This window comes from Oreochromis niloticus, linkage group LG5, assembly GCF_001858045.2.
Source record: "Oreochromis niloticus isolate F11D_XX linkage group LG5, O_niloticus_UMD_NMBU, whole genome shotgun sequence".
Lineage (NCBI taxonomy): Eukaryota > Metazoa > Chordata > Actinopteri > Cichliformes > Cichlidae > Oreochromis > Oreochromis niloticus.
In genome coordinates, this window is record NC_031970.2 from 14,382,731 (window position 1) to 14,403,193 (window position 20,463).

Genomic DNA, 20,463 nt, shown 5'->3' on the forward strand with positions numbered 1-20,463 from the left:
TTTTAGAACGGTTGTTTGTAAAATAAGGAAGCATCAATGTTTGCTGTCTTTATGAGGTCAGAGTGACTATAGTTGGAACTTCCTGTCCATGATATGTTTTTCTCTTCCCTCTACCTTCAGCCATAAAGGTTTTCTTTGGTGTGTTTAGATACCAACAGATTTGCATTTTATCAGAAGGAAACGTCAGCTCAACGTGGCTTCGATTAAATTGTTGACATTAAGCATCACACCTTTGCAAACTCTTATCGAGTAAGAAATAAGTTTGAGTTATTGCCTCGATCTTCTTAAGGAAGTATCAAACTAATCCAGATCCAGAGACTCAATCCATGCATGGCATGAAGGGAATTTTCATCAGCATCAGACCTTTTATATTTAATTTGTATTATTTCTCGTGTAGTGGTTCACTTCCATTTATAATTTTGCTTTGTATGCATGCAGAACGTAATATCACGTAACAAAACTCCACTTTTGTGCATCCCTTACAGTCATCTGAATGATTACCACAGCCTGATGTAGCCACTGTGTTGAACTGGGCATTTTTGAAGCCTCAGTGTTGGGATTTTGGAACCAGAAGTTGCCATGTTTAGTTTATTTCAAGGCTATGTAGCAAGCTGCATTGTTACCCTGTGAAGGTAGAATGTGCAGACACACAAGTCAGCTTTATGGCTAATAAACAGACTCGTAAAACACTAGAATTTCACTTGGAGACTGAAGCACAAGGTGAGTCATAATTTTAGTCAGATAACCAATTAAAAATGCTCCAGAGCTCACTGACGGCTCACACGCACAGGTTACATTCGGTTCTATGAAAATGATGAAGGGGAGGCCTCTCAGATACTGATGACTTACAGCTGCCTGTGTCAGGACACCTGTAAGGAAAAGTGGCCACACCCCCAACCCCAATATCTAGGTGCATGAGTTATTGAAAACATTGATGATTGGGGCGGTACTTTCCATGGAAACCAAAATCACTTTGTACCAGCTGGCAAACATCCTTTTTTTTTTTTTTTTTTTTTTTCTCACGTGTGTGTTTATTGAGATTGACTTCCTTTTGCAGATACCTGAATACATAACAGATGCATGAAACCTCATGCTGACCTGCTCACTGCTAATGTATTTATAAAATTAGATGATTATTATTTATTTTTTTAAACCGTATTACCCATAGGTGTGGGCAATGTGTTAGCCCTGCGACAGACTGGCGACCTGTCGAGGGTGTACCCTGCCCCCCTGCCTAAGACGGCTGGGATGGGGTCCAGCATCCCTGGTGACCCTGAAAAGGATAAGCGGATGGATGATTTTTTTTTTTTTTTCTTTAAATCTGCTCTTCATTGGATATATAGGTAACACTGAGGTGTCAGTCTGAGAATGAAAAACCTTACCTGATTAAATCGCCAAATCTCGTGAGTAAGATGTTGTTCTTGTATATATCATTCACTCAGGCCTATTATGACATCTTGCATGTCTGCACTGCACACTGTATAGCCTCTTTTACATCAGAAACATGATCCTTCAACTTAACTTTCACTTTGTGAAGTGGAGGAGCTCAGAGGGAGCTGGGTGGGGCAGGAGAGAAGTGAAGATGTCTGTCCAGAAAAGACTTCCAGGGAGTAATCTAAGGATGTTTTCACATATGTGCTATTTAGGTGCTTATAATTGAACTCTGCTTGGTTTTTGCTGTTGGATTAGTTAATTTGTGCAAATGTCATCACAATATCTGACTCAACTGCTCAGACTCCAGAGCTACATCTCCAGAAAGTTTATTCTATGGTGAGAACATGATTCAAGCTCAATCGGACATGACTACCAGGTGTACACTGCAATCTTCCTGTAGGCTGGTATGCTTTGCATTCTGCAGCAGAGTACACAAACTATAGCAACTATCCTGCTGCATTTAGTTTGCTGGAAATGGTGTCCAAATAAATATAAATGTTAAAGGAAAATGTTCTTGTTACCACCCTTTGTCCTGTGTTTACATTGTTATATAAGATGAATGAATGTTCTCATGTGGTTTGGATGGGGGTTTGCAGATTTATCAGCTGATTCAGATCGAATGAGCAATGGGTGTTAAAAGACCTTGATCAAACAAACCAAATCAGGTTGATTTTTAACTATTCTCTGAAGGTATGATATTCCAAGATATGACATTACAACTTGATGTCAGCTGGTTTTAGTTGCACTGTTGATCCTGGACCAACATAATGAGGATGATGGAGCCTCAACACCAACATGGGGATATCAAATAGACCAGTATAGACTACATAAAGCACATGACATCACTTTGAAATGTTCATAAATTTCCCATCAGTCTCACTGTTTGAAATGTATTCTAAAACTTTTTGAATTGGAAAAGACTGCAAACGTAGCATCTCCACTTTATACACTGAAAGAGCCATCTATCTGAAAAGCTTTACTATTATTATAGCTGCCATATAAGCTAGTGGGTTTGCAGTTATAGTAAAGGAATAAACAACCATCACTTTTAAAAAGGTTTGACTTCAGTGGGAAATTACATCAGTGGAAAAAGTTTAAATGTTTGAACCAATGGGAAGGGGGGAGAGGGTTTGCTTCAGGCAGCTGGTCCTACATTTCCATGAAAAATGGAGAGCCAACAGAATCTAAAGGCACCTCTGCTACAAACAACTATTTAAAGCCGGAGGAATTTTACCCTCCAGTATCCCCTGAAGTGAATATTACTGTGATGGAGGACCACACTGGTCCCAAGTCACGTCAGTTTGAGGCATTTGCTTCAGCCCCAGTAACGCCCAGAGCCATTGCTCTAAGAACTGATGCAATCTGCAACAGTTTCCAAGCCATATGAGGGTCTGAGGGGAAATAATCTACTCCTCCAGTGCTCATACAGCATCAAGGTACAAAACAATGCACCAAATATGAGAGTTACCTAAAATATCCCGTGAAAGATGGACAGGATGGCGATGGAGTGGTTAGAACTGGTTTGAACCCCCTGCTGGGGCCTTTCTCTGTGGAGTTTGCATGTTCTCCTTCTGAATGTGTGGTTTTCCTCCACGTACTCCGATTTCATCCTGCAGTCAAAGGACATCTATGCTAGGCTAGGTTCACTGATGATCCTAAAGGGATTCATCACAGATGTGAAGAAGATAAAGTGATGTGTGAACTTGTGACTCTGAAATATCTGACTATATGAACATGAGGCAGATTCAGATACACTTGTATTTAATTTTAACATGTTTTTATATATATGTTTTCTCAGGACTGACTATGGCAGCAGTGACCTTTTGAAATGCAGATTTAGCTAAAAATGTCAATATTAAGAAGAGGATGGATCATCGGGTGTGCAGCTCGGACTCTGCACTACCTCTAAACACCCCCTGAACATATCAGGCTCTGGCTGCTCGGGTCTTTTCTGTTTGAGCTCGTTTTCAGTCTCCGAGTGTTGAATCCACTTTGATGTGCTGTCTTTCTGAATATTTTATTGTGTGCACACTCAGCGGGGAGAGATTGAGTGGTGTGAATGTAGATGATGGTTAGCTCCTACTTGAGCATTGTACATGTATTAATTAAGGGTTATGCAGGATTTCTGGATCTTTCTTTGTGTACAGGAGAGATTAGACCATTAGTTTTGTGCCCACAGCTATGTAATTTGGTAAAATTGTGCAAATATGCAGGAATTATTGAAGTAAGTTAGTCAAGCTGAGCATAATGAGACACATTAGGAGGTAAAGAGGTGTTAAAGGTTACGTCAGACATGATAAAGAACGGTTTTGTCTTTGAGCGTTGTTTAATTTTTAATCGACTGCATTGCAAAATACCAACCTTTTTTTTTGTTTTTTATCTGTAGTTCACAGGAAACACTGTATTAGATTTGACAGATACTTTTTTTTTTTTTAAGAAAACTAGTTGAGAGGAAAGACAAGCTGCTGTAGTTCTTTGTAAGTGCTTTATAGTTAAGTGAAGTTGTTGGCTTCTCTCCTGCCTGCCTGACGGAACTGGACCGGATCTGGGGAAAGAGTCATGTCTGAGTGTGCTGCCAACAAAAACAGCACTTATCTCAATTTCTTGGTTGCACTTTCGATTTGAGGCTGACTTGTGTGTACAGATGAGGACGAAGACCTCCAAACAAAACAAATGGAAAGTGTAGTATCATCAATTCGATGTTTTCATTTGACTATAAAATATGCTAATCTTTATGTTTAAAAAAAGCTAGAGATTGCCAAAAATTGCATCTTCTGGGACAGCACAAAGATTCAGACACACTTGATCTCTCCAACTATGCTGATGAACTTCCTCTCCTTTAGGCAACGTTGCTGTCCAAAAGAGCATGAGAGATAACTGCCTTAATCGGTACATGTATTTCAACTTACATGTGAATTATGACAATGAGATGCTTAACTCTGTGTGTGTGTGTGTGTGTGTGTGTGTGTGTGTGTGTGTGTGTATATTCATAATTTATATTTGTTGGCAGTCCAACCCAGAACTAAAGTATTTTAACATTATGTGGATCAAATATTTGAGTTTTGTTCAGCATTATACACTCACTGGACAATTTGTTAAATGCATTACCTAATAAATATAAAATATCTAAACCAGGGGTCTCAAACTTAAAAGAGCTGTGGGTCACTGCTGGCACTGTCATCTCATTGGAGGGCCACTTTAGTGTTCAAGTAGTACAAAAAAACAAGAAAACACCCACAAATATTTCCAAAAATGTAGTGTTTTGTTTGTTTTTCTTAAATTTTAAATATTGTATAACAAAACTGCAAATGTGAACACAATTTTTTTTTCCTCAATCTTAACTGAAGCCTTTCATTGAACTACCAAATAAATAAACTCGGAGAGCCAAATTGCCTTATATTTCTTCCCGTCAATATACGGGCTGCAAGTAGGGGTGACGTGGGCTGAGAGTTTGATCCAAGTCAATCACATGGCAGCAACTCTCTGCATTTAGACAGAGATGATCAAGATGACTCGCTTAAGTTCAAACTGAGCATCAGAATGGGGAAGAAAGGTGAATTAAATGAGCGGTCCCAAACCTTTTCTGCACCACGGACCGGTTTATGTCTGACAATATTTTCACGGACCAGCCTTTAAGGTGTTGCGGATAAATAGAACAAAATAAAACCAGTACCGGTACCAAGAAAAAGGAGATTTATTCATAACATACGGGAAAAGACCCAGGGAAACAGAGTTAATGATAAAAACGATTTAAAAAATAATGATAAAAACTGATAAAACACCCTGAAAACCATAAATTTCACACTTGAGCCTCAACTCTCGCGGCCCGGTATCAAACGACTCACGGACTGGTCCGTGGCCCAGGGGTTGGGGACCGCTAAATTAAATGACTCTGAAACTGGTATGGTTGTTGGTGCCAGACAGCCTGGTGTGAATACTTCAGAAGGTTCTGATCTTCCCAGATTTTCCCACACAAAGAAGAGAAAGTATGCAGTGCATCATGGGAAGCCTCTCAGCAGTCTAGGCCTATTACAGGATAACTAAGGGATGGTTCAGGATAAACTGATCCAGCCTATAACTGTGGGAATCAGTTTTTAAATAAAGGGAAGTTTTAAGATTAATCTTAAAAGCGGAGAGAGTGTCTGTCTTCTGAATTCAAACTGGGAGCTGGTTCCACAGAAGAGGTGCCTTAAAGCGTTATGCTCTGTCTCCCATTTTGCATCTGAAAGCTCTAGGAACCACATGTAAGCCACCAGTCTGAGAGCGAAGTGTTTGGTCATGATAATATGGTACTATGAGGTCATTAAGATAGGATGGGGCCTTATTAATCAAGGTTTTGTAGGTGAGAAAGATTTTAAATTTAATAATTGGTGTCATATTGAAAAGAAATTGCACAAAGCCATCCAGATGTCAGAATACTTTTCCCTTCTTGCTGTTTATGTTACATAGACACAAGCAAATCCATGTGTAGTTGTGGATGAGGATTGTATAAATCAATGAGATGATCAAATCCTACAGTAAGTATGACGCTGTAGGCAGCAGCTGGTCAGCTTGGCAAATTGGGGGAAACTGCAAACGTGTCACTTGTGTCATTTGTCTTTTTTAGAAGCAACAACACCAACACAATCTTAGCACTTAAAGGGGTAAGCTAATAACTACCAAGCTTTAAATGTGCTAGTAGGGGTGTAGTTAGTTTGTCTTACTTATTGTACAACCATGATGTGCAATATTTTCATCTGATGCTCTGCAAAGTGATCAAGTGCTGTCATATTTTATTTTAAAGACTAAAAGAAGGTAGATCATGCTCAATCTTTTTTTCCCCTCAAATTTATTTGCAGTTAAAACAGAAGCAGGTGACAAAACCAACATAACAAACTGCAAAAACAACAGTGAGATAAAACAAAGGATCAAGCATAGATGTGCTTCACAAAGTTTCCCTGAATGAATAACTTGATATACATATGTGGAGATGCTGTCACTAAAACAAAAAACATGATTTTAGCTTCAGCAGATGAAAGATGGACACAGGCACTTTAGGCAGGATGGAGATGCTAAGCTACAGCAAGTTAATAAGAAATTTTACTCTATCTACAATGAAATAGAAAGTTCACAGAATGAGGCAATAGTTTGTACATAAGGACCCGTGTGAGGATACTACTACTTGGTTCACATACTGCATATGTCAAAGAGAAGGAGAACAAGTCGATGTTCTGAAGCTCAAGTACCAAGCCAACGTCTCTCACTTGGGACAGAGAGAAATGAAATGAAGCAAAGTAGTAAGAATGTGGTGTCCAAAAGGTGACAGTGATAATAAATGCAGATAACCAGAGCAGGACTCCGCTCTTAGTTATAATTTGAACCATAAACAGACTGCACAAGTCTTACAACCTGGAAATGAGTTAGTATGTTTTATTTCCACCTCACTTGCCTTAAAATCAGTGCATTTTTTTGTTTTTTTTAAATGTATTATCTTATTTATTCTTTTTTAGATGTTCAAAAAAGGTCTGCGGTTAATAGATTTTCATACTTTGTTCAGTAAAGCTTTTCTTGAGTCGTCACCATCGAAGCCTTCGTGGTTTCAAAAAGCCAGTACGACTCGTCCATCAAACAGCCGTTCAACAAGTCTTTCACTGGCCTGTAAAAATGTGCAAGGAGGTGACGGCCACCCGAGAATCTCTCGCATGCCCCATAACAGCCTAGTGGTGTGACGTTAAAGTTACAAGTGACCTTGGTGAGGTTTGTTTATAGCAAGCAAGTCAAACATGGGTCCAACACACCCACTACATGTCAGGTGACAGTTCGATCAATAACAACTAAATTTTTTATCAATAAAACGTACTGCTGAGATACCAGCATGGATCAAAAGCAGTGAACTAAAATACTATTATTAAAACTGATGGCTCATTGGAACATTTACACACTTCACATCTTTAGCAGGTCAACTAATATAATTTATCAGTGGCTCTCGACCACTGCAGGTCAAATTGCGCCATATGTGGCCCTTTAACAACAATGAGTTTAACACCCTTGGTTTGTGTCCTAACATTAGTATTTTACTTCTCGCAATTGCTTGTTCTTAAAGCACAAACATGTCATGAATTTTTAAAGATCATCATTCTGAACAAAACGTACAGGTATTACAAAATTTTACTCCCCACTGAGCCTACTTCCTGGGACAGTCTGAATCCCGTTTTGGCTGAAGGAACCGGGGCAGTACGAACTTCTGGGCTGGCCTACAAAAACAAAAAGGCAATTCTTTTGTTGACATCAAGATCTGCAGCATCACTACACCTTCTACCAATTAAGAAGAAATGCCAAAGAAACATTTTCCTTTATTCCAGGAAATTAAATCCAAAGCATACATACTGTAGTGATATACTGCAAAGGCTTGCTACTTGAACTCTCACACAAACAGCTCTGCAGGCATATGACTGCCTCACAAGTTAAACAGATCAGACTCTACTGAGGAAATCTATGCAAGCTATCCTATATGGCATGGACATTATAAATATCAAAGCGCCTAGAAACACAAACATGTACTCCAAACATGGGATAAATAAGTACACTACCTGAGAGTAAAAACATCTGAAATGGCTATTAACTTGAAACTTAACTTCTATGATCACCAGTGTTTACAGAAGCTTTGTGATTTAACTCTAAAGTGGGCTTCTCAACACCAACTGATGTCTAAGGAAAAACTCTTTCAGCTTCTGTCAAAACTTTGGGATTCATTAAACTTTAAGATAATAGTTTATCCATGGTTACCTAAAAAAAACCTCAGCCTGTTAATATGAAGGCACTTTTTGCCTTCCTCATGTCATTTATGGCCGTGTAGTGGTACCACGATACTCAAGCTCTGATAGTAACCGCCAACCCTACCCACAGAGCCACCCTCTTTGCTATTCCTGTAGTCTCTCAGATTTCTATGTCATGTCTGATTCAACTTGGCTTATATTTTGGAGCATTCAGCTGCATCTTAGATTTTGCATCAGCAACTTGTTGACTGACCTGTTTCACAGGGTTTGAATATGATCATAGTTTTTTGTCTTGGAAAAATCCTTAGGTGCATACCCTTGAGGTAAATTTATTTGTCAAAATATACATTAACATCAAATTTAAGTTCTGGCACCCAGCAGGAGCTTCACGATAGCTGACTGCCTGCTCAAGTTTTACAAATGACGATGGTAAACGTTTATTCTCAGAACCAGGTTGAGGTGTGTCAGTAAAATAAATAACCATAAATACTGGATGATTGGAAACTGACAAGCTAAAAATGGTAAAAGAAAATATTTCCAAGGCTGCTTCATTCCTGTTCCAACATCAGTTCTAAGTATCCAGAGCTGATGTTGTTTTCTAGAAGCACCTTGAGACCAACTTCATGTCTGTTCAAGTGAGAGTAAACACATGAAACAGGAATTCAGTGTGAAGGAGTTTTGGGAAACACGGGCCTGGTCTTGGACTCACAGAAAGTAGAATCATGTCACTGTTCTGCTATTCTCCACCAACTGATTCTTATAAAAAAAAAAGATGACTTTGGCTCCTTGCACTCAGAGCAGTGACACATCCTTACTGCTGCCTCTAGTCCCTGACCTGTCCTCATTTCTTCTTCTGCACTTCCTGCAGGAGCTTCAAGGCGGCCGTGTTCTTTGGTTCCACTTTCAACAGACTGTTCAGATCATCCACGCAGGCTCTGACGTCCTGCAGAGGAGAAGGCAAAATGTTTCAGAGATTAAAAATGAAACAATGCTGACAAGGGCAGAGAAACTGAAAGTAAAAACACCTCAGTAGAACAGAGTCAGTGATCAATATCTGCATAAAAACAATCAACAAAGTTCAGAACAATGCAATTTAATCCACAGTTGACAGATGTGCTTTCTCACACGGTAAACTTGAACATTTTTAAAAACAAACCAGCTTGGAACTAACACGTAAATAATAATGTCTCTTGTCTGCTGCCTTATATTTTGCATATATTTTGCAATTTAGTTTTAAATTTTCATTCATCTGAGAAAATAACTCAATCAGTTTACTTTGAGAAGATCTATTTCTATGGGAAACACTAAACATGGGTAAACAAGTGACACTAATCACATAATGAAGGCTCTCTTGTGTTTAAATACACCTCTGTTTAGCTACCATTTCATATTAAAACGGGATTACAGTCACACTTATTCTCTGCATGACAAAATAAATGTTCAAACTGATTTTTTTTCTAAATTCCATCTCAAAGTAGATCAAGATACAAAACGTCACCCAGCAAAAAAACTAGTCATTTCCTTTAGTACTTTGTGACAATGAAAAAAAATGCCGTCCAAAACGATAAAAAAACGAGTTCCTCTCTGCACAACCAGCTGAATGATATAAAGCCCACAACTAAGACAGGAACAGCTGGTACTAGTTGGTTAGCATTGACTGAGCTTTCAAAAAAAGAGTGAACGAGTGACTAGTGCCCTAGTCTGGGTAACCGGTAAACAAAGCCTTCTTGTTTCTTCTCTATCTGAAATAACAGCTATTTTTAATCATGATTGGTGACCCGATCTTGAACCCAGCTGAGATAGTGCTAGCTCTGATCAATGATGTAGTATTGAGACTCATCATCTTCCTGAGTTGACTGCAAAATAAATAATCTCATACCACACTTGTCAATCACAGGAAAAGAAGAACATGAATAATGCAAATAAATTATAAATCTTTGTTTATTTTGCCCCCCCGCCCTCTCTTTTTGTTTTCTTGCGCTGGCAGGTTATCTGTTGCTCAAAGCAATGGAAGAGGAGACACCGATAATTGAATATCTAGATAAAAATCACGTTAATCAGTATCAAGTGGAAATGAAGGAGAATCGACTCTCTTCGTGTCTTTTTGATAGTGATGGGTAGATGAGGCCTCGTGAAGCGTTTCAGCACATTCCCCAAACTGTATCGATACTGTGTCGACACAATGTTGCTGTTTTGCTCCATACTGACACCTGCTGGACCTTAAATATCATTGCAGGCAACTTACTTGAGACTCACAACAGACACTGATTCAATGACCTCGTCATACTTGTACACTGTAAGGTACTTTCCATGGAATCATTTTATATCTTTTACATTTCAAATATTGTAGACATCTATAAAATATATTGTGAATGACACTAAGTGAAAATTAAAATGAAAGTATTGTGAATGTAATATTACCCATTTGACTCAGAGTTTATTATAAAATTCTATTCAGAAAAATAAGTTTATCCAATGTTTTTGCATTCAGTCTATTGCGTTTTTTTGACACCATTTCCCCAGCTTTGGAAAACTCACAGGCACAGATGAAGATGGGGTACACAAAAACTGTAAAGTCAGGTGGAAAAAGTTCTGATAAGATGTCTTCCTATTCCCCCAGTACCTTAAAGGATCCTCTGATCTTGGAATGTTTCTCTCCAACACTCTCCACAATACTAAAGGGTTGGCAGTCCCTTCTAATAAAATTCAGGACTGCCTGGTCCAGAACAGTCTTCCTAGATGCTTGATTTCAAAATAATAAAACACATATTAATAAAAAAAAAAATGATGATAAAGCTGTTCAGTGTCAATATAGCCCGACCTGTGTTCATTCTCGGTGTGTTTGTCTCCTCATTTTCATGTTTGGGTTCTCTGTAATGCCTAAACATTAAGGAGGTGCTTTTGTTTGTGTAAGAAAGCCCCGCAGAACAGATGCGACATTTAACCTGCATAAAATGAAATAAATAATTTACACTTCAACTCACATTGCTGTTTTTCCTATTCTGATAGATTACACTGAAACAAAGACAGACAAACTATTACCTTCTTTGCAGTTAAAAGATCAAAATGATCCCACACAGCAGAAACATTTCTTTTTCTTTCGGGCTCCATTTTGTTATGGAGAGATGTGTTTTGTTTTGTTTTTTAATCTTTGCGAGAGTAATTTCATGGGTTTTTTTTGTGGTGACTCATTCCATTGGCAGATGCGGATGCGGTACTTTTTAAACACAGTTTGGCGCGTTGGCAATGAGCGATACAGCAGCTGTATCGATCACGTGACTTTTTCTTAAAGCGACGCACGCACCGATACAGGCTTCGCTAGGTGAGCTTGATACATGCGTCGGTGCGTCAGTATTGCTGGACCCATCACTACTTTTTGACAACTCAAACCTCCAAACACAGACTTGAACTTTTCACTGCATGTAGCTATGAGTGCCGAGCTTACTGTCTCCTCTGTGTGTTTTGACTACTAATGAGGAGAGGCTGTCAGGGGAAACGCTGGTAATTATCAAGGCAGGAAATGCTTTTTATTTTGTCGCTTACCTTGAAAACCTGCAGACACTTTTGAAACTAACGTCTGATTGCGCTGTGTGGGAATCAGAAGCTGGAGCGCGATGATGAAGACTCGTGCTCTTACCTTGAGTTCCTTGTGAGCCTGAGCCCTCCTATAGAGAGCCTTGACATTGTTGCTGTCAATCACCAGCGCCTCGTCACAGTCTCTGATGGCGTCTCTGTACTGCTTCACTGACAGGTAGCACAGCGCCCTAATCACACAACACACAGTAAACCACATTTAAACATCTGGGCGCGTCTTTAATTGAAGGTCAAGTCAAACAATAATGTTGCCATGATGTATTAATTATTAATCTGAAATGCTTCATTACATCTATAACGCTCTGTGATCAGAGCACTCCAAAATGGATGAATCTGAATTCATATTTGTTTTCAGGTTCTTCAAGATTATTCTTTTTTTTTATCCAAGCTTTTATTTGACTGACACACCTAAAGCTTTACGTTTAAATGCTTTCTAAGCCTCTTCATTTGCTCATTTGTCACTGAAATATTTTTAAATTTGAACTCCATTTCAACAAACTCTTTAAATAATATCCAGCTAATGTGTTTTTTGTTTACTTTTTAATTTTTAATTTATATTTACCTTAGTCCAGGGCTCCATCATGTGATTCAGACTGATTAACAACAATAACAATAATAATAATAATAATAATAGTAATAATAATGGATTGCATTTATATAGCGCTTTTCAAGACCCTCAAAGCAAATTCCACTATTCATTCACTCTCAGATTCTTTACCATTCATTGTCAGAAATCCACATTAAGGATACTCGAAAGAAAATATAACAAGCTAAGGGGCAGAATTCATGTCACAGTGCGGCATAGAAATAGAGTCCCGGCACTTCTTTAATATTTAATTTTGTGTTTGTTATTGTTTTCTAGTGCTACTGTGTTATGTTTACTCATGTCAAAAAGTCAGGAAAGACTTAAGTGTAAAGTAATATCTGTGAACTGAGCTAATGATTTTAGCATTTTTGTGTAGTCACGCAGAAAAAGTTAGTCCATATAAGCTACAGCTTGCAAATTTCAGCAGCCACTAAAAAAACAGGCTTAATAGGCAATGGGCATTACACAGAAAGAGCCTAACATAGTACAAATACCTCCTGATTAAATAAAGCAACTGAATATTAAAGCAGAGAAAAATAATCAAATCAAAAATCTTAAAATATATATTATGAATACTGTCATAGGTATGCAAATTACTTTAACACAGTTTCAATGATATTAAAATCATCCACTTTTGTGAACATGTTACTATTCTTATATAGTCCGTTTTTTTATAACTGCCAAAGCTATATTTAGTTAAATCTGTAGGAGTCTTTCTTTTAGAAACAAACAAACAAAAACACAGGACCAAATAACATATGATGGATGGATATATTCGTTGGAGCAATATTAAATCCAACACTGCAGAGACACAGATGCTGATGCTCAAGGCTCACCGGTTGGTGTAGGTGGTGACTTCTGTAGGGTTGTGTTTGAGGCTCTGGCTGTACTTCTCTATGGCCTTCTTGTGCTCCCCTTTCTTCACCAGGGCATTGCCTTCTTCTTTTAAGGCCTGAGCTTTCTTTATCTCTTTATCACTGGGAGCTGAGGAGAAGGTATGTAAAAGGTGGGGGGCATAAAAAAGAGAGTTTGAATATGATAATGCTGCTCCGTCTCTAAGTAACTTAAAAGAAAATCCAAAGAAAGGTCATGTTTTCATGAAGCTGGTCAACTCTTTGACACTAACAAGGAACTCAGTCAATTCAAATCAATTCTGTAAGAATGTAAATAACATTTTTTTTCCATAAATCTATGTACCAGGTTTTTTTGTTTGCGTTGTGCCATTCTGCTGAGGTGTTGGGCTTGGTTGGGTGGCGTTGCCTGCAGACATCTGGGCAAGTTTCTCCTTCACAGACAGAGGAACTGTGGGAATGGGAGGAAGCTTTTCTCTCCATGACGGACCGTCTGTCTCTGTGAGTGCCTTTGTCATCCTGAGAAACAGTACAACAGTGACAAGAATGTGAACAGAGAAGAAGCTGAAAACTTTTTGTGCGTCTGCCCACAAGTTCAGGAGTAAACCAAGGAGTCACTCTACAAAACATCAAAAATGCTGGGAGTGCTGCATCACCCTAGAATTAGGTGGCAGATTTGGATATTTATCTGTAAGCTTTTATGATCTTTTTAAAAAATATTTACTTCAATTAATGGAGCTGGCCAATAAGCGATACTGTGAAGACACTTCTGTGAATGTATTTACAAATACTCATGTGTAGGTCTAATGTCAGGTCTGTGTATTTTCATTATGGTTTCATAATCTCTTTTTTGGGGACGGTGGATTACAGAATGGTGTTTAAAACCTACAACAGACCAAGAAGATGCATAAACCATCTGTTTTTTTAAACCACCTAAAACAGATATTTCTTTACTGATATTTCTGCAAATCTGTAAATTGTAAAGTGTAAACTGATTAGATTTGTTCATTTGAATCCAGAAAATCGAACTCGGAAACAACTGTGATTGGTCTACTTGGCAGTAATATGCCATACAAACACATTATGTTGATATTGTTCACAATGCGATTGCAAAGGCTCGTATTGCAAAGCTGAAACTTAAAGGAATTGACGGAAGGGCACCACCAGGAGTGGAGCCTGCGGCTTAATTTGACCCAACACGGGAAACCTCACCCGGCCCGGACACGGAAAGGATTGACAGATTGATAGCTTTATAGAAACTCAGAGATGGTAAATTTTATATTGTAAGTTAAAATATAACCATCACTCAGCCAGCTAACAGACAACATACCTGTTGGTGCCATCGTGAGCTGCTGCTATGTTGCAGTCAATCTGTAGAGCAGTTTTGTAGTCTACGTAAGCCTGCCTATAACGCTCCAGAGCTTCGTAGGCAGCAGCACGACGAAGCAGAGACTTCACATTGAACTGGGATAACTCCAGAGACCTGAAAGAAAACATGTTAAAATCATAATTTAGATAATATTTTGATAATGAACAGGCTGAGAATGGGCGTATCGTCATTAAAAATTTAACAATAAGCTTAATGGACAAAGCTACAGAAGTCCATAAACAGCTGTAACAGAACAAAACATTCCTTTTATTTCATGTACTTGAGCGTCTCCCATATATTAATTTACCAAAGGTTGGATGTTCTCACACAATCAAATACCCCAAATAAGAAAATCAGGGTGTAAGATTTGAGGAAAGAAAGATGCATGAAATACAAATTGCATCATCACACTCACATATTGCAGTCTTTCACACATTCCCCACAGTTGCCATCCTTCAGGTAGCTGGCTGCACGGTTTGAATACAAAATGGCCAAATCCTCTGGTTTCCTTTTACCTTAACAGGAAGAAAACAGTGTGTTTAAGAGCAGATCGTCAAAAAACAAATAACCCTATTAATCTGAAGACATGTACAACTGTTAGAAAGCAAACATTCATTAAATGGCCAGAAAACACAAATCACACAATCACACAACACAGCATTGTAATGTTGTCAAGCACATTGTAAAATCTTTGTAGGTCTTAAGTCACTACTGATTGCAACATGGCATCAGTTCTCAAAAACTGCTTTGCTGTTCCCTGATGCTACAATAGCTATGTTTGAAACTGCGACTAGCGAGGAAGGAGGAAGAGGGATTTGATACAATTTAATGTTGCACTCAATTCTTATAGCATTTTCCCTGTACTGCAATACTAAATACTAATTGCAGTACTAATTGCACTTATGTGTGCAGCTCTGCACACATAAGTGGAGGAAGCAGATAGAGAGACAACCTAGACTGAGTATATTCATTTGGGATGTCAGTGTACACACACTGATTTTCCCCAAAGAGGTTTTAGTCAGAGCCAATGGAAAGGAAGAAGAAAAAAAACAACATTGGTTTTACATTCATATGGGTTTCATTTCATTGTTTAAGACCTGTTTTACTAGCTATCTTCTGCTGCTCCCTTATTCACAAGGGGTCACCAGAGCAGGTAGCTTTGCATATTTGTTTTGGCAGAGTTTTATGCCAAGAGCCCTTCCTAATATAAACCCACAAGCGAACTGTCTCTTGCCAGGGCAATGTGTAAAACTCTGCACTATTGCACTATGGAGCCACTAAGACATATTTTGTATGCCAGTTTAAAAAAAAAGAAGTAGAAAAATGTAGGGATGGGAATTAAGAACCAGTAATAGGTTCCCAATAATTCAATTCCTTGGAATTGTTAGATCCTGCTTATCCGTGTGCCGGAGGAGGAAAATAGCGGCACAGGCTACAGCATGCACTTATTTTTATTGGACAAAAGGATGAGAATGCAAACTACATCCAGCACAGAAACAACTGCATTATGTTGCTAATACAACTTTGGCCCTTTGCAAGCATGCTAACACTAAGCTAGCCAAGGACCCAGAGTGATGTTAAAGCTGAGTAAATACCAACCCCTGAACCCAAACCCTGAACTTCAACAGGTAAAAAACGGATGAGCAGTCAGGCTGCAGCCTCCGTTTCTACTTCTATTTTTATGGAGAAACACAAAAGTAATGTAATGTTTCTACAGTAGAATCATGATCACTGTGAAGTCTCCTTGTGCTACTTTTCATCTTTGCTTTGTCTTGCCACTGACACTTTGTGTTCATTTTTTTTGAGTAACAACCTCAATACTGGTCAACAAAGAGGGGAAATACCTCCAGCATGCACAAACACTTGACCACACACATGCAATTAATCTGCATGAATTTAATGTTTCTGGATATGCTGCTTAATGATGGTGGTGAGTCTCAAAGGAGCCAGCGAGAACTAGGGCTGCCACGATTAGTCGACTAGTCACGATTACGTCGACGACTAATTTAATAGTCGACGCGTCGTTTGAAGCTTTGTAAGATCCCAAAAGACGCAGGAATAAGTAGTAGGATTTAAGAGTGTAATAACGGACTGAAACAGAAGATGGCAGCACTGCATGTACAAGGATGCCAGCTGCCGTTAAACCTCGAAGAAGAAGAAGAAGCTGTGTCCCAGAATTATTAGCGCGGCCCTGCTCAGTTTCCAACAATGGCGGCAGCTAGTTAGTTTTAATATTACTCTTATTATTCTTTCTGGGTCACAAAATAAACGTTTAACATATTTTCAGGCGAGAATGTAGCTGTGTAAACCTCAAATATCTGCTCAGTTTATGAAGACACCACATATTTTCAAAAGCGCTCCGACGTTTTCGGAGACGTCTGTTACCCACCAGCTCGATAGCTACCCGGGGTTCAAGGCTCGCTAGAGCCGGTGAGAACACCGGACTCCCGGCAAATCATTTTCAAACCCACCGCCGTCTTTCGCTACTCAGGTTAAATATGATATATAAGTCACTTAGATAACTTAAAAATGTTATTGTTTGGCTTTTTTCAGTATTTTATTTGTTCCTAAGTAAATCAGTTTGGCTGAGATTAAAGTTATAGTTTTTACACAGCTGAATAAACGTCAAGCAGACAACTGATTAGAAGGTGAGATGCTCGAGAATATACTCCGGTGTCCTGTTATATTTTAGATAGCAAGGAGCAGACGGCTGAGTTTATAAACTTCACCGAAACAATCTGCAAATTTCATTAAAATTTAATAAACTATCATCTTGTCTTTATTTTTTAGTTAGCACATACCTTAAACACCTAAAGCTGTAAGCTAATGATAGTTATATAAGAGCAGATGCATGCTGGTGCAATAAGCTGTACGTTGTACATCCAGTGGATGCAAGATCTGATTAGTAGACTAATCGCAAAAATAATCGGTGACTAGTCGATTATCAAAATAATCGTTTGTGGCAGCCCTAGTGAGAACCGAATGAGAAGACAACATGAACCTCTAATGGAATTGGAACCACTAAATTGATCAATTTCCATCCCTAGGAAAATGCAGATTTATATCAAATAAGGTCACAGGAACATAAAACGTACTTCACACTCATTTCTCGGTGAAGTGTATGTACGCTCAGGTTATAATACTTACTGTTCTTCTCCAGTGCTTTGATTGCCTGGCTGTAGAGATTTGTGGCCTCGCCGTATTGGCCTGTCTTGAAACATTCATTGCCAGCTTGTTTCAGCTCAGCCCAGGACTTGGACTTTTGTTTTGGTGGCATGTCTTCTTACTGTCTCCTACCCTAAAATGATACAGTAATGGTTGCTTTAACTGTGGATTAAAACATCAGACAATTGAAATGTAACTGAAATGACTCATCAATGAAATACTGGATTTCTATTCATACAAAGGAATAACGTGGACCTCCCCACCTCTGTGTGGCGGCTGAATGAGGCACGTGTTTCTACAACAATTTTGTAAAGAAAAAAACTGATATATTAGTTGTTACACACAGCTTTGTTTATGTGTCAATCAAGAGAATCTTGCATCTATATTTTTTGTCAAAGATGCTCCTTCATGTGAGAAAGACTGTGGCAGTGTATGTGTAGCTCTGCACACAGAAGACGACAGGTCCGATGTTAGCGATGACTTGTTGAACTGTTAGGATCTACCACTATTACTGTTTCTCTCTGATACCCAGACAAGAGTCATAGCACAACACCCTATAGGGTTTAACTTAATAAATTCTCATCACTACAGGTTAAGACAAAACAGCCATATACCATCATTGTTTGAAGATCAGCTTGAAGTTTTTTTTTGGTTTTTTTGTTTGTTTTTTTGTTACTGTATTCATCAGTGTTGACCTAAAACTGACAATTAATCTGAAAAATTTGTGTTTTTAAGCAAAACTAGAGAGAAAAAAAATACTTTTTTTTTTTTTTTTTTTTAGAGATTTTAGTTTCTCAAAGAGGATTTTCTCCATTTAAAACAGGGCAAGTTTGGATTTTTAATAGCAGACTAGACAACTGTCTTTGGCTTTTGTTTTGTGCTGTAGAGAAACTGAAACAAAATGTCACAACAAGCCATATACTGAAAGTAATCACTACTTATAAAGTATATATTTTATCATCACTTCAATATAAAAATTGTACCATAAGTACGCCACAAGACTGCCTGACTAACACTAAATCAGAAGAGTAATTTTATTTACTGACACTATATAGTCACATTCAGATTGCAGGCAATTTTAGATTGACTAACAAGAATATGTATCAAATAGCTTTGCTTAGTGCACAGAGGCTTATTTTTGGCCACTGGCAGGGCTGTAGAATTAAAGAATTTTCCAATCTGGAATCAATAAAACATATCTCGTCTAATCTTAAACAAAATTTAAATTAGTTAGAACTACACTGTACAACAATTAAACAATTAATTAAGTTGAAATCATTGTTTTCTTGCAGTGGTGCTTTATGTTGTCTTCCACATGTCTTTACTTTTTACCTAATTAATTAATTAACACTGTGTCCACAAAAATGTATAGAGTGAAATCCTGCACCCAGCTCTGGAGGGGATGAAGAAAATGCTAGATGTGGATAACATGGATCCACTCTGGACCTTGTTGTTTGAGAAATTTGATATTTTAGAGATACCTCTGACATATAACCTGATTATCACATTTACTGTAACAGAGACAGTGTCGGAGAATCATAAACTAATAAAAATACTTTCACTTTCAGCTTCTGAAGCCTTACAACAACAACAACAACAACAACAATAATAATAACAATAATAATAATACTGAGATTTGATGTCAGCTAATAGTTTCCACTCACATACTCCACAGGCCTGACTTAAATCAGTTAAATCTCAGGTTACAAACCCCACACCAACAACCAACAAGCCTGCTCGTCTAACTGTGTGCTAATCTGGTACCTAGCTCGCCGCTAACAGTTGCACAGTCATATTCTGTTCACGACATTTTCTCCAAACCATCACTTAAATCGTACTTTCAAAAAGAGCCACAACTGAACCTTGTTTCCTCGAGATTTTGCTTAAACTTGTATTACTCCCACTTTTTCTATGCGTTAGCTCGCTAGCTAAGTAATGCTAACTCGTGTGGGTTTTGAATGGTGTTTTATGGAAGCTAACATAGCGTAGCATAGCTTTGCGACTATTAGCATGTCTTACCGGTTGCTCAGTCTGAGAGATCACAACGAGGAAGTTCCCCTCTTCACAAACTATCTGTTACCCTTATAAACGCTGCTAATAATGGCATTACTCAGTGCATGTATGTTGTCCCGGTGGCTGAGACCCACACTCTGACTGGGTAGAGAGTTTAGTACAGGGGAAGGTAAATGGAACTTGCACCTGGCAGTCTCTAGTAACTTCTCAGTTTGCGATATCGGTTTCGCTTCGTTTTAACGCTGTGTTCAAGTACTGTGGTCAGTGTAGGACTTTTACAAGCATGGCGCGCCCTCTGGTGACCATCTGATCAAAGTGTGTTCAGAGACCAGAAATCACAAACTACTCACTGGTTGAGTTTTCAACAGTAATCGCACCAATAATTTTCACTTTATAAGATAATACACGCAGATTTTCTATATATGATTCAGCTTTTGATCGTGAAGCTATAATAAAGCGCAGCTCGTTTTACTTTCGTGGTGAAAAGTCATTTGCACTATCCTTTCTGTATCTTGAACGCCTCATGAGATAGGGAGAACCAGTTGTTCGGTTTCTATTTAGAGAGCAAATTGTGTTTCGACATAAATCTCGCGATGGTACATCGTGTCCTATTTAAATCTAAATGTATTTATTTTTATTTTTGGAATCTAGTTTGACGAGTACAATTTAAATGTACAAAAATGAGTTTCTATTAGA

The 20,463-nt window shown here is 38.3% G+C and overlaps 1 protein-coding gene across 2 annotated transcripts; it reads right to left on the minus strand.

Moving 5' to 3' along the window:
• Positions 1–6,242: 6,242 nt before the first annotated feature.
• LOC100690743 (mitochondrial import receptor subunit TOM34) lies at positions 6,243–20,381 on the minus strand. 2 transcript variants are annotated; one of them, XM_019359155.2, is made up of 9 exons: positions 19,774–20,381; positions 17,737–17,887; positions 15,005–15,104; positions 14,551–14,703; positions 13,567–13,739; positions 13,206–13,353; positions 11,827–11,953; positions 9,025–9,132; positions 6,243–7,667 (listed from the first exon to the last, which is right to left on the minus strand). In XM_019359155.2, the coding sequence occupies exons 2-8, from the start codon at positions 17,864–17,866 to the stop codon at positions 9,031–9,033; spliced, it is 933 nt and encodes a 310-aa protein (XP_019214700.1). In that variant the 5' UTR covers positions 17,867–17,887; positions 19,774–20,381; the 3' UTR covers positions 6,243–7,667; positions 9,025–9,030. The 2 variants fall into 2 exon arrangements, with proteins under 2 accessions (XP_019214700.1, XP_019214699.1); XM_019359154.2 differs by having other exon boundaries at positions 6,246–9,132.
• Between the last annotated feature and the right edge of the window lie 82 nt (positions 20,382–20,463).

What these genes read in the sequence shown, in the direction of transcription:
- LOC100690743 (XM_019359155.2), bottom strand. Translation starts at nt 17,866, where the DNA reads ATGCCACCAAAACAAAAGTCCAAGTCCTGGGCTGAGCTGAAACAAGCT. An exon ending in CAAAGCACTGGAGAAGAACA is followed by an intron (nt 15,105 to 17,736) that starts GTAAGTATTATA and finishes CTTCCTGTTAAG; the next exon opens with GTAAAAGGAAACCAGAGGAT. An exon ending in AGGCTCACAAGGAACTCAAG is followed by an intron (nt 9,133 to 11,826) that starts GTAAGAGCACGA and finishes TCTCCTCTGCAG; the next exon opens with GACGTCAGAGCCTGCGTGGA.